General features: G+C 38.4%; 1 protein-coding gene across 20 annotated transcripts in view; it reads right to left on the reverse strand.

The window, feature by feature from the left end:
* Positions 1 to 12,533, reverse strand: part of afdna (afadin, adherens junction formation factor a) — a 102,717-nt gene that overhangs the window by 38,946 nt on the left and 51,238 nt on the right. For 15 of the 20 annotated variants that reach the window (XR_006369598.1, XR_006369597.1, XM_044106435.1 and 12 more), the window contains 8 exons: positions 11,215 to 11,420; positions 9,209 to 9,229; positions 5,538 to 5,683; positions 3,862 to 3,956; positions 2,689 to 2,954; positions 1,651 to 1,794; positions 1,362 to 1,560; positions 338 to 444 (listed from right to left, as the gene is read on the reverse strand). Coding sequence is in view for 18 of the 20 variants with exons in the window: in XM_044106435.1 (XP_043962370.1) it covers positions 338 to 444; positions 1,362 to 1,560; positions 1,651 to 1,794; positions 2,689 to 2,954; positions 3,862 to 3,956; positions 5,538 to 5,683; positions 9,209 to 9,229; positions 11,215 to 11,420 (1,184 nt within the window). In the remaining 2 variants the exon portion in view is untranslated. The remainder of the gene's footprint in view (positions 1 to 337; positions 445 to 1,361; positions 1,561 to 1,650; positions 1,795 to 2,688; positions 2,955 to 3,861; positions 3,957 to 5,537; positions 5,684 to 9,208; positions 9,230 to 11,214; positions 11,421 to 12,533) is intronic. The other 5 variants (XM_044106452.1, XM_044106447.1, XM_044106451.1 and 2 more) reach the window with 1 other exon arrangement.

A 12,533-nucleotide genomic window follows, 5' to 3' on the forward strand; every position in this document is an offset into this window, starting at 1 on the left:
CTTTCCTGCAGCTAAAAAAACAAACATAAATTACTTTTTTAAAATTTATAAGAAAACATTGAAATCTGTGCAACTATCAACTATTAAATGGAGAATGATTAATTTTAGTTTGAAATTATGAAGAAAAGGTTAAAGATAGAAGAAATATCACTCAAAGTGTAAATATTTCAGTGCAACTCAACAGTTCAGTGAAACTCTGAGCCTCCAATGTTTCCCTGACTCAGTTTTACTTCTAAAAGCAACTTCAAACATAAATATTGTGCTGGGAGGGATGAGAATAGGAAATAAATCCATAAATATACCAGATAAATAAGTAAAACTGAAATCTGTGTGATACCATTTCAGTGTTGTCGGCAGCAGAGAAGTGGCTGTCGTTGTCGGCTCCTTCAAAGTGAACGGTCCAGGTACCAGGAGAGCGAGGATGAGGAGTTAGTCTGCAGAAACCTGGAAAACAGAGAGAGACACAGAGCATGAGCAGACAGAGAGAGAGACAGAGAGAGAGAAACAGAGAGAGAGAGACAGAGAGAGAGACAGAGAGAGAGAGAGAGAGAGAGAGAGAGAGAGAAACAGAGAGAGAGAGACAGAGCATGAGCAGACAGAGAGAGAGAGAGAGAGAGAGAGAGACAGACAGAGCAAGAGCAGACAGAGAGAGAGAGAGAGAGAGAGAGACAGACAGAGAGCATGAGCAGACAGAGAGAGAGAGAGAGAGAGACACAGAGCATGAGCAGACAGAGAGAGAGACAGAGAGAGAGAAACAGAGAGAGAGTGTCAGAGAGAGAGTCTGAGAGAGAGAGAGAGAGAGAGAGAGAGAGAGAAACAGAGAGAGAGAGACAGAGAATGAGAAGAAAGAGAGAGAGAGAGAGAGAGAGAGACAGACAGAGCATGAGCAGACAGAGAGAGAGAGAGAGAGAGAGAGACAGACAGAGAGCATGAGCAGACAGAGAGAGAGAGAGAGAGAGACACAGAGCATGAGCAGACAGAGAGAGAGAGAGAGAGACACAGAGCATGAGCAGACAGAGAGAGAGAGAGAGAGACACAGAGCATGAGCAGACAGAGAGAGAGAGAGACAGAGAGAGAAACAGAAAGAGAGAGAGACAGAGAGAGAGACAGAGAGAGAAACAGAGAGAGAGAGACAGAGAGAGAGAAGACAGACAGAGAGAGAGACAGACACATCAACAGAAATAGAAAGACAGATGGAGACAGGTAGAGAGACAGAGAAATAGAAATGGCTAGAGAGAAGGACCGAGAGATGGTTGGAGAGGGAGAAAAATAGACTAAGAGAGAGTGATAGAGATGGATAGAGAGACAGACAGATAGTGAGAGATAGAGACAGTGGTAGAAAGTCGTAGAGACAGGTGTACCCCTCTGCAGCAGCGGCTCCAGGAAGTCCTGCAGCCCGTTGGGGAGGTGCCGCACCACGTCGCAGGAGTAGCCGTCCTCCGGCAGCAGGAAGGGCAGCTGCAGGTCCGGGTCCTCTTCCAGCTGCACCTCTCGGCCGTCGCTCCTCGCCAGCTCGTCCGCCGTGTTCTCCGCTACCGCCACAACGTGGTCTATCAGGTCCTGGACACAAGGCACAGAAGGGACTCCCAGAACCGGCTCCGGCTGGAGGAGGCGGCGCCGGTCGGCGGCGCCGGTCGGCGGCGGGCTTACGGGCGGGATGTAGGGCTCATCCTGAGCGCAGCGGTAGTTGGTCATGAGGGCGTGGAGCTGGAGCGAGTTCAGCTTGAAGCAGGTGTTGTGGATGTTCTGGACGTCCTGCGTGGAGTATTTGTCCATGGTCAGCAGGGTGGTGGCCTGGAGGGACAAAAAAGCAAAACGCATCACAACCTGAAAAAAATTTACATTCAGAATGGAGTTTACATTGTCAATCTGCCTCAAAATATTTTCTACAGTTAAATCTACAGCATTTTACAATTTATAGCATTTAATATTTTATCTACAACTACTACTACATTCATCAAGATGGATGAATGAACAGAAAGATGGATGAATGAACAGAAAGATGGATGAATGAACAGAAAGATGGATGAATGAACAGAAAGATGGATGAATGAACAGAAAGATGGATGAATGAACAGAAAGATGGATGAATGAATAGAAAGATGGATGAATGTATAGAAAGATGGATGAATGAATAGAAAGATGGATTAATGAATAGAAAGATGGATGAATGAATAGAAAGATGGATGAATGAACAGAAAGATGGATGAATGAACAGAAAGATGGATGAATGAACAGAAAGATGGATGAATGAACAGAAAGATGGATGAATGTATAGAAAGATGGATGAATGAATAGAAAGATGGATTAATGAATAGAAAGATGGATGAATGAATAGAAAGATGGATGAATGAACAGAAAGATGGATGAATGAACAGAAAGATAGATAAACAGTAAAGTGCTTTGGAGTCCTCTGGACTTGATAAAATGCTGAACCAGTTCAGCCCATTTAAAACAGTTAATTTTTTCTTTAACTATTTTTTTCCAAACTCATGAAAATCATTCAAATAAATTCAGACTTTTCCACCTGATCGAAAACCTGATAAACTTCCTCTTTTCATGCATCTCTAACTGCACCATCAAAACTCTCCTGGACTTTTACTGATTCTAATCAACATTTGCTTCAAATATAACCATGAAAAAGCAGGAAACTCTTCAACAAAATAATAAATTGTTGACAGATGTTACTTGGACAATGCGGCTGAGGTGGCAGTCGGCGGCCAGCTCCAGGCCCTGCTTCTCGGCCCAGGACTCGATGTGGCTCAGCTGCTGCCGCAGGATGGCGCCCCAGTAGTGGCAGCACAGTCCTGAGTCGGCGTCCGTCACCAGTTTGTTGAACAGCCACATGTTGATGAAGTGGAAGAGCTGCGAGAAGAGCTGGATGGTGAGGGCGGCGTTGACCCGGCAGCGGCGCAGCAGCGACATGGCGCCCGTCAGCGTCTGTAGGACGTCCTCTGGGGACACAGACACGAGACCTGGATGAAACTCTCCAAACGCCACGTCCAGAACCACTGAGAGCTCAGATTACGAGACATTAAATCGGGAATCCATCAGTCCAATTATGTTTTTGTTGGAGAGAAATGTACGGCGTCACATTCCTGCCAAGAACCGTACTATCAAAGAGCGGATAGATTTGATCTTTGGCGATTCCATTTATTAGGCGGATCATGAACGCAACAGGCGTGGGGTAAAACACGCTTCTTCCACCCATCTGTACGCTCTCGCCAAAAATATGAGCTCGCTCTTTTATTAGTGGCAGAAATGGTCAGCAGGGGGCGGTACCTTCTGATTGGCCAGATTTTCAGCTTAAACCCGATGACAGAAAACCTAGGAGAGCAGGAGAAGAAAACCAAGAAAAAAAAAACATAGAAGACGAAGAAGAAAAAGGGCAAAAAGACGAAGAAGATAGAGGTCAAAGAGGATGATGAGAACAGAAAATATGAAGACGAAGAAGAAACAGAAGACAAGTAAGATGACAAAAAAGAAAAATGCAGACAAGAAAAATAAGAGGATGAAGAAGAGGACAAAGAATGTTAGAGTGAAGACAAAGAAGAAGTAGAAGAGGATGAAAAAGAGGATTGAAAAGAAGAAGATAAAGAGGAGAACAAAGTACAGAGAAGATGAAGATGACTTAGAGCAGACAAGGAGAAGAATAAGGAGCAGAGGTCCCGTTAACGGAATATTGTCTGTATTTGACCGGTTATTTTTTTTTAAATGATGGGAAAATTTGAAGCCCGTCGGTCATTTGACTGATTATAATTCAGTCAGGGCAGACTTTACAACCTTTACAACTACTGGCTGCATCTGCTGTAGTATTTTAAAAAGCTACTAATAACTATTTTAATTTCTCCTTAAAATTACCGATCTTGGGTCTCTGTGGATTATGTTCCTCTGGGTCGTCCAGGAAGGCTGGCATGTAGTTATTCAGATCCGCCTGCAGGCAGTGGACTAGGTACCTGACCAAACAACACAGATCGTTAACGACACAAAAGTCTGAGATATCACCTACATTTTATACTGAAATTAACCTTAAAACTGCTGGAAGTAGCTTTAAGCTTCTCAAACATTACAAGATTTGGAACTTCAGACAATAAATTACTAAAGAATTAACAAAACAACCAATAATGCTTTTCTACACTAAGACTTTTATTCATGATCTTCAATAGCAACAGGTTTTCCTTACATATCGGTAAAATGAAGTTTTCATTTTGTAGTAGCTGTTCTCAAACATTTGTCAAGAAAATCTTATTTAAATCACGTAAAGTTAAAATATCCCACATTGTTGATGTTTTAAGTAAGCTAAAGAAATTACCAAACTTATATTTTGCATAAGTTTCATATCTGACATATTGTGTGGAAGTGTTGGGGAGTATTTGTAAAACATAGATAAAATTTTTCTTCTACAAAACAGAATGGTTAGATCACACAAATCCAATATTTATACAATTGAAATTGTATAAATATTGTAGAAATATTTATACAATATCTAAATATTGTACATAAATTTTTTATTTATGTACAAAGTGCATAGTTGATTTTTTTTTAAGTAAACAATATTCAAAACAGATTTATAAAAAGAAAAAGAAAATAAATCTTAAAGAGGATCTATTATGAAAAAGTCACATTTTGCATGTTTTTTTTGTACTTCCATTTGGGTTTCTACTGCTTCTAAAAACAGAACAAGCGCTTAAAAATTAAGAAAAAAAAAAAAAAAAAACCAGCCAGTTTTTGGCAATAAGTTTTTTGGTGTCTTGAAAATGAAACATTTAAAAACCTTCCAAATGTAACGTCAGATCAGCAGCCGCTGAGCCGTTACTTAGCAACCTCAGCCAAGCTCCGACCCGTTACCTAGCAACCCAACCTGAGTTGGCACTTTTGATCAGCTGGTTTTAAGTGAGTGTTAAAGTTAATATGGGGACATGTTAACTTTAACATGTTCATTTGGATTGAAAGTGACAAGACGCCTAAAGCAGCAAATATCCAAGAATGATTTTGTGCAAAACATGTAATGTTTTATAGAGCCAACAGATCCGTACGGACCTATTCAAGGAAGCATAATAGGTCAGAGGAACTGAGATGTTCCAGTTTCAGACCAGCGACGATGGGAAGATGCATTTCAATTAAATATGTCAGTTTATGGAACAATCTTGACAGTGAGATGAATATGCATTTAAAATATATTTGAAAGTTAATATGATGAAGCAAAACGGTGTTGAATTATTGTTTCTACATGAATATAAATTTGATTCCTTTGCCTAATTTGAGGTCTGAAAGCAACGCATCTTTTTCATTATTCTGTCCATTTCACGTTTTCTGCAAATACATTTTGGAGACATGTCAGTAGTTCATAGAACAATGTTCATTTAACTCAAACAGACCTATAAAAAGTAAAATCAGTTAATTTTAAGTGGTCTCAATTTTTTCTAGAGCTGTATGTCTTCTAATATTCTCTTTCTGCTCCTTTTCTTTGATGATTTCTTTTAGTTTAGCTACATGTACGATTCACATTAATGAAATAAAGAGTAAAGCAAACGGACTTGAAGGCCATCTGGACGAGGTGGGCCAGGATGTCCTGGGCGTCCAGCGTGATGCGGCTCAGGTCCCGGTCCTGCTTGATGAAGTTCAGCAGCTCGGAGGCGTTGGCCATCCAGAAAGCCAGTGCTCCCGCGATGTTCTTTTGTTTCTGGAAATGCACCGATCACAACCACAAACACAGACAGACAGAAAGAAAAACATGAAGAGGAAGTTGTTAGCGCTGCAGGCTGCGGGCCAGGATGTTAGCGGTAAGAAACAGAGGGAGGTTTGTGTTTGAGTGGCAGCCAGAAGGAGCAGTTGTTACTTGAGAGATAGATTCATGCCTCAAACGCCCCAAGCCTGCGTCGAGAAGAAGATTGGTCATTGCTGTCGCATCGGCGAGCAAAACAAAACGTCTCCACTGCTTTTCCAACACAGTTCAACATGAAGGTGACCTCTCCTTTTCCCTCCAACACACACAATGTCAAACGTCACCAGACACGGAGCGGATTAAACAGTGTTCACACTGCAAGCAATGAGGAGAACATAAACAAAAGGATTTACTCAAATCCTCCAGGTTACGGCAAAAATGAAATTATGCTGAGTTTAAATCCTAATAGCAGCAACAGAAGCAAAATATAAAAGCAACATTTTGATGCTATTCATTAGAGAAAAATGTGGTTTTCTGTAATCTTCACTGCAAAAACACAAAATATTTATCTAGTTTCTAGAGCAAATATCTTTGTACACTAAAAATAAGAAAATTAATTTGCAAGTAACTTTTCAGCAAGACAAAGGAGTGTGTTTTAAATCAATTATCCTTTAATATTGATTAAAAAGTATTAGCAATAAGTGAAATAACTGCCAGAGGAACAATATATTTTTAACGTAAGTTATAATATCTCATTCCACTGGTAGTTTTTTTTTGTTTTGTTTTTTTTACAAATATTAAGGATTCAACTTAAAACAAGCTCATATATTTTGCTGAAAAGTTATTTGCAAATTAGTTTTGATTTATTTCAAGTGATTTAAGATATCAGCACTACAAACTATACCAGAAATACTTGGTAAGTTTTTGAGATTCTGCAATGTTTTTAAATATATTTAGTAAAAAAAGGCAAAATTTAAAACTTAAAGAAGACAAACTGAGATAATCTGTTCATCTCTAAACCTTTTAAGCTCATCGTACTTTAAGCTGTACCGGTCATTTCTTTGTTTTTGTTCATTTTGTTTTTTACTGTTTATTTAAGCCTACAATTTCTTGCAAAACTATTTATACCGTTAAATTATGACATTATTTTAATTCTCCAAACAAGAATTTTGACTTTGGTTTCACTTTTCTATCGGTGTGCAGACATTTGAAGGGACATTTTCATCTAAAATCAACTTTCCTTAAGCTTTATATCATGTTATAATGTCATTAACTCACAAGAAACTAATTTACAAACAATTTTTAAGCAAGTTTTTTGTTTTACGTTATTACATAACTTGATGAAAAAGTGCTAGTTTCACTGCAGATTATTTTACTTATGACATGGGAAAAATGTCTTGATATAAGTGAAATAATCTGCCAATGAAACTAGAAATCTTTCATTGATATTAAGGAATTATTGACTTAAAACAACCTCCTATCTTTGCTTGCAAGTTAGTTCAAGTGTACCAAGATATTTGCACAAGAATGTAAATCAAAAATACTTTTGGTTCCACTCTAAATACATTTTCCGTGTTTCTCTAGAGCAGCAACACGTTGAACAGCCTGAAAACAAACTTGGTTGCTTGCAGAGTGAACTAAAAAAAAAAAAGAAAGAAAGAAAAGTATTTATGTTTGAGGAGCTGATTGGACCTGCACTCATGTATCCCCGCCCCGGAAACAAATCACACAAAACAAAATAAAATAAACCTTCATTCAGAACAGCCAGAGAATGAAAGGTTGCATCCAAAACAAACCAGGTTTGAAACACAGATGAACATGTTCAGTGAGTTTCCAAACAGACAAACGAAGCAGATGAGGTGGAGGAGGTCAGAGGTCACGACTTGTCTCTCGTCCACACTGCTGAGGAGAAGCCAGACGTCACGAACAGAGAAAAGACGCCAGAGTTACAGATGGAGCAACAGTGACAGAGAGTGCTTTGCTTTGGGTTTTCTGGGTTTATTTGGTTGTTTTAGTACCAGGCAGGATCCAGGAAGCTAAATGAGATTAGTAAGGTTGTTGTTGCTGTTGTTGCTTAGTTTTCCAGCTGTGGACAGGACGTGTAGTTATGGCTTTGGTTTATTGTTTTGGGGTTTATTTTCATTTTTGTTGCGATGGAAAATAAAAAAAATAAAAGGAGCAGCAGCAACAATGATGGGCTGGTTTTAAGAAAACAAAGCACAGAGAGGGATGAGAAGAGTGAAGGAAGCAGAATATTCACGAGGTTGAGCGATGTGATTTTATTCTTGGTAAATCTTCCGCTCCTCTCTGATTGGACTAACAACACAACATTGAATAGTTTCAACTGCTGGGGATGAAAAAAAAGGCTCTGGGGAAGAGCACACACCTCCAAACTGTGCATATGTTGTTTTTCAGACTGCAGTTTATCATAATGATATCATACTTATCAGTGGCAATGTGCCAATAGCAGAGCTATTTTGTCATTTAGCACTTTTTGCTAACGTAGTAAACCATGAATTCATTTTTCCAGCTAAATTATAGAGCTCTAATTTACTTGGCTGATGAATAAATTTTTTTATTTATCGACTCAAACATTCTTCAAGTAGCTATAAGTTTATTCCATGCTCTTATTTTGAAGGGGGGCAAAGGCTGTTTACACAGCAGTTCTGTTTCTTCATAATTATCAAACGTGTAAATTATGTCAGAATTAAATTAGAACTTGAGGGTTGTAGTTTAAGGACAGATATAATTTGATTTGATGTTAGCACCTTAGTATTAGCTTCCACTAAATACTGTGTTGGTACAGCATATTAAGCTAATGTTTATGGTTAGCGCTTTAAAGCTAGCACAAGTAGCTTTTTAGTTAGCCCATGACTGCTATTTACCAGTAAGGATGGAGAAATAACAAGCGTGTGCGTTACTTCATTAATTTAATATAAAGCGGGATTTTGAACCGTTACAGAGGCGAACAAATACAAACTCAAATCACCCTCACCCTTTTCACATGGTATTGTATGTATCCTGCACTACCAAGGTAGAAAAAAATTAAACACCTGCTGGCTTACATGTGAATATTGTGACCTTTTGAGTTAATTTCCCAGTGATACATGTAGCATTAAAAGTTATAATGAGTTATTAACCTATGCTTTAATTTATTTGCACTTTTTAATTTCCATTTTAAGATGTGAAGAGCTGCAGGGAATGGTTTCTAGTTTGCTTCCTGTTTTGGATAAAGACTAATAAAATTATCCCGTCTTATCTTTTTTTACCGGCTTGTTGCATATTAGTACAGGATACAACATGCTGACTGAATCGATCTTTTTGGTCTTCTCTACACCCTCCACCAACTAACTTCAGATCCTATTTCACCACATCCATTTTTTTTGTTGTAAGCAAACAAACATTAAAAAAAAAACCACCTTAAAATTGAAAAATGATTGATTTTTCTCAACATCGCCCAACCCAAACAAAGAGAAAAATAGCAGTGTAGAAAGGAGAAAGTCTTTGGCAGCCATATCATGGTGTGCTGTTGTGATGTCCTACCTGATCCCCTTCAGCAATCTCCTGGACAGAAGGAAGTGGAAGAGGAGGAGGAAGAGGACACGTTTACAGGACAGAGAGAAAACACGTCAACAGCTACAGTATGGACACAGCATGTCAACACAGAGACACTCTGGCTCACACATGGTTTACACAACACAACCCAGAAGGAACATCAGACTGATGGACGTGGAAAGAAAACGGAGAAACCGTCAAGATTTCTTACACATGATGGAGCTACGATTTAAAACGGGAGGAACTTGGACACTAAAGCTAAAGGATATTTAGCTTTTATATAAGCTTTAAATCATTCGTCACTGAAGGATGCATAATAACTCAGAAAAAGAAATGGATTTTCTTGTGAGTTTTTTCCATGTTTTTCATTAGTTAAAGATATTTCATCCACATCTCCAATCACTTTCACAATGTGGGGTTTCAAGCTGAACTATCCAAGGCTTTTTTTTTTTTCCAGTTTCTCCCACAAAAAGATCTGGTTCCAAGTCTTTGTCTTTAGCTAAATTAATTTTCTACTTGAACAATTAGGAGCATTTAGTGGCTCTTCTGCTCAGCATAATGCCAAAGATTTATGAAATTATTATGAGAATGATAAAACATGCATCCTAGATGCACAAAGGAGTTTTATCGAAGGTCCTTCCTCACAGAAGATGCCACCAGTTTTTCAGTAAGTCTGTCCATCGCTGCTGCCATTTACACAATATAATGTTCTAATTAGTCTGTTAATATTTTACTTTATCTGAATATGCAATTTTTAATAACTTATGTTGCAAAACTGACGTTACTGTGCTTCTTCTGTTTGACTTTAACTTTCCTCTGGCGTCCTTAAATAACAATACATTTCTATTCTAGAATATCTATTAAAGTTATATTTAAAACTTCAACAGATACAGGGAATGTCAACAACAACAAGAAGCCAAATAAGAACTAGAAAAAAACCCAAAGTGAATATTTTACCTTACTGCCATTTGTTTCAATATTCACAGTTACATGCATAGCCAGTTGCAGTTGAATTTATTAACACAGCTGGCTATAATATTTTAATTTCCCCACCTTTCGTCAGGAAATACTGCTCAGAACTGTACTTGGAAAAGAATATGGATATGCTTTACTGCCCCACAGTGGGGAAATTCAGGCGCAACAGCAGGAAGGTGACAAGATATAAGGGCATGTAGATTCAAGATAAAAGTATTAAAACATGTTTAAAAAAATTAAGAGTAATATATGGCACTATAAAGACTATAAACTCAATTAAAAATGTACAAAATGTGTATTAAAACAGACCATTTACAATATGTGACGGTAAAAAAACTACAAAAAGAAAATATGGAAATATCAACAGAAATATTATTTAAAATTAAGAAAACTGTAAAAACAACACAAAGTTTTAGATGAAATAATCTGGTTCATATTGAAGCAAAAAAAGAAAAAAAAGAACGGGGTTTAATTTTAACATTTTTAAACTGTTGATAGTCGATAGTGTAGTTTAAATGTCCTGATAAACTTAATATTACCGAATGTTAAGTGCAGGTTTTCATCTTTCGTCCCCAGCTTCATATTGAATTACTTCATAAATGCCATTAAATTAAACCTACTAATGTCCACAGGATGTGTTTGGTTTAATAAAGTCACTGCACACCAAAAAATAAAAATAAAATCTGCCAGTGAGATCAAATACAAAAACACAAAAATCATGTACAAAAAAAAACATACAGAAACTTCAGAGAACTTCATGCATTTCTTTACCGTTTTCCCTAAAAACCGATGGGAAATGCACAAAACACCAAGCGCAAAGGAGGCAACAGGCGAGCAAATGCAAACACACCTTACAACTACAAAGTGTAGTTTGTAAGTAAAGTTAATGTGTAAACCCAGAATGCCCACATTTCAACAAAAAACAGCAACATGGCAGGAACCTGCTGGACTATCAGGAGCAGAAAACGGTGAAAATGACTCGTGAGATTACGTCAAACATGGAGGAGAGAGTTACTGACCTGGATGACGCCTTCCATCATGCTCACCATCTTGTTGACGATGGCAATGACTTTATGCGTCCTCTCTGACGGGGACATGTCGGGCCGGTACGTGGGCGACAGGACGTAGCGGCAGGCCATGTACAGGACGTAGGTGGGCGACAGCTTGAAGTGGACCGTGGAGCTGTTGGTGTAGTTGATGATGGCCGACAGGAAGGTGTCCTCCGCTGGAGAACAGGAGTCAGGTTTTACCATCCAATCAAAGCAAGACGGCTTAGATTTACACCTCATGATTAGTGGACAGGGATGCAACTAACATATATTTGGTTATTAACATTTATTAACGATTTAAAATTCAAGAATACTAAATTAAATCTTGTAACTCATTATTTCTGATTCTTCAAAGAGTTATTGTAGATGCTGATGGCAGGAAAGATCTCTTTGATTGTAAGTAAGTAAGTAAATTTCAATAAATATAAAAATATAGTGGAAACAGAAGAAAACAACTGGAATATTAATAGTCTATTTAACAAATAATGATGTAATCGATTAATTGTATTGCATTGATTAAAATGATATAGAGTTGAAAGATTTTGGTCTAAAAAAAAATTAATCAGAATAGCATCATAAATTTGCTGCAGATTTGTTGGTTGTAAATTTATGAGCATCTCCTCTTCCACTGCACACCAAAAGCTGAGTAAAGTTCATCCAGGACGTCAAACTGTGTCTTATTGCGATTTAACTGAATAAATAAATATCTGATTTTGTGAATCACTTTGACTGGCTTCTAAACCTAATACAGTTTCACACAGGAGTCAGCCCACACCGACAGGATCTGCTCCCACTCTGCGGTTTGGGTTTAAGGTACCTCTGATGTTGCAGAACTTGGCTGAACATTCCCATGTGGGATTTCCCAGCCAACCACATGCCACCGCTAAAATCTGCTTCTTTTTTACATTTAAATTGCTTTGAAAAGTGGTTCAAGTGAAACTGGTTGCAGCTGCTATTCAGCATCACCGTCTAAAACCATTTACAAGCTGAAGCTCAGAGCAGAGCGACTGGCAGGGCTTTAACAGTGCATCACCGTCACCACTAACAGTCAAACTGCCTCTCTGAGTAAATGATTTCACTCCTGGTGCATTGTGGGTATGCAGGTCTGCACCTCGGTATGAGCGGCTGAAACCCTCCTGTGCCTGGAGAAGCGGATGAGCTCACACTACGCCAAACATGCAGTGCACAAAAAAGCTCGAGGAAGGTCAACAAACAGAAAGGTGAACAAAGACAAAGCAAACAGCCGAGGGAGCTTTGAGCTACACAGAGTGGGAAACACCCAGTCTCAG

This window comes from Gambusia affinis, linkage group LG22 (assembly GCF_019740435.1).
Source record: "Gambusia affinis linkage group LG22, SWU_Gaff_1.0, whole genome shotgun sequence".
Classification (NCBI taxonomy): domain Eukaryota; kingdom Metazoa; phylum Chordata; class Actinopteri; order Cyprinodontiformes; family Poeciliidae; genus Gambusia; species Gambusia affinis.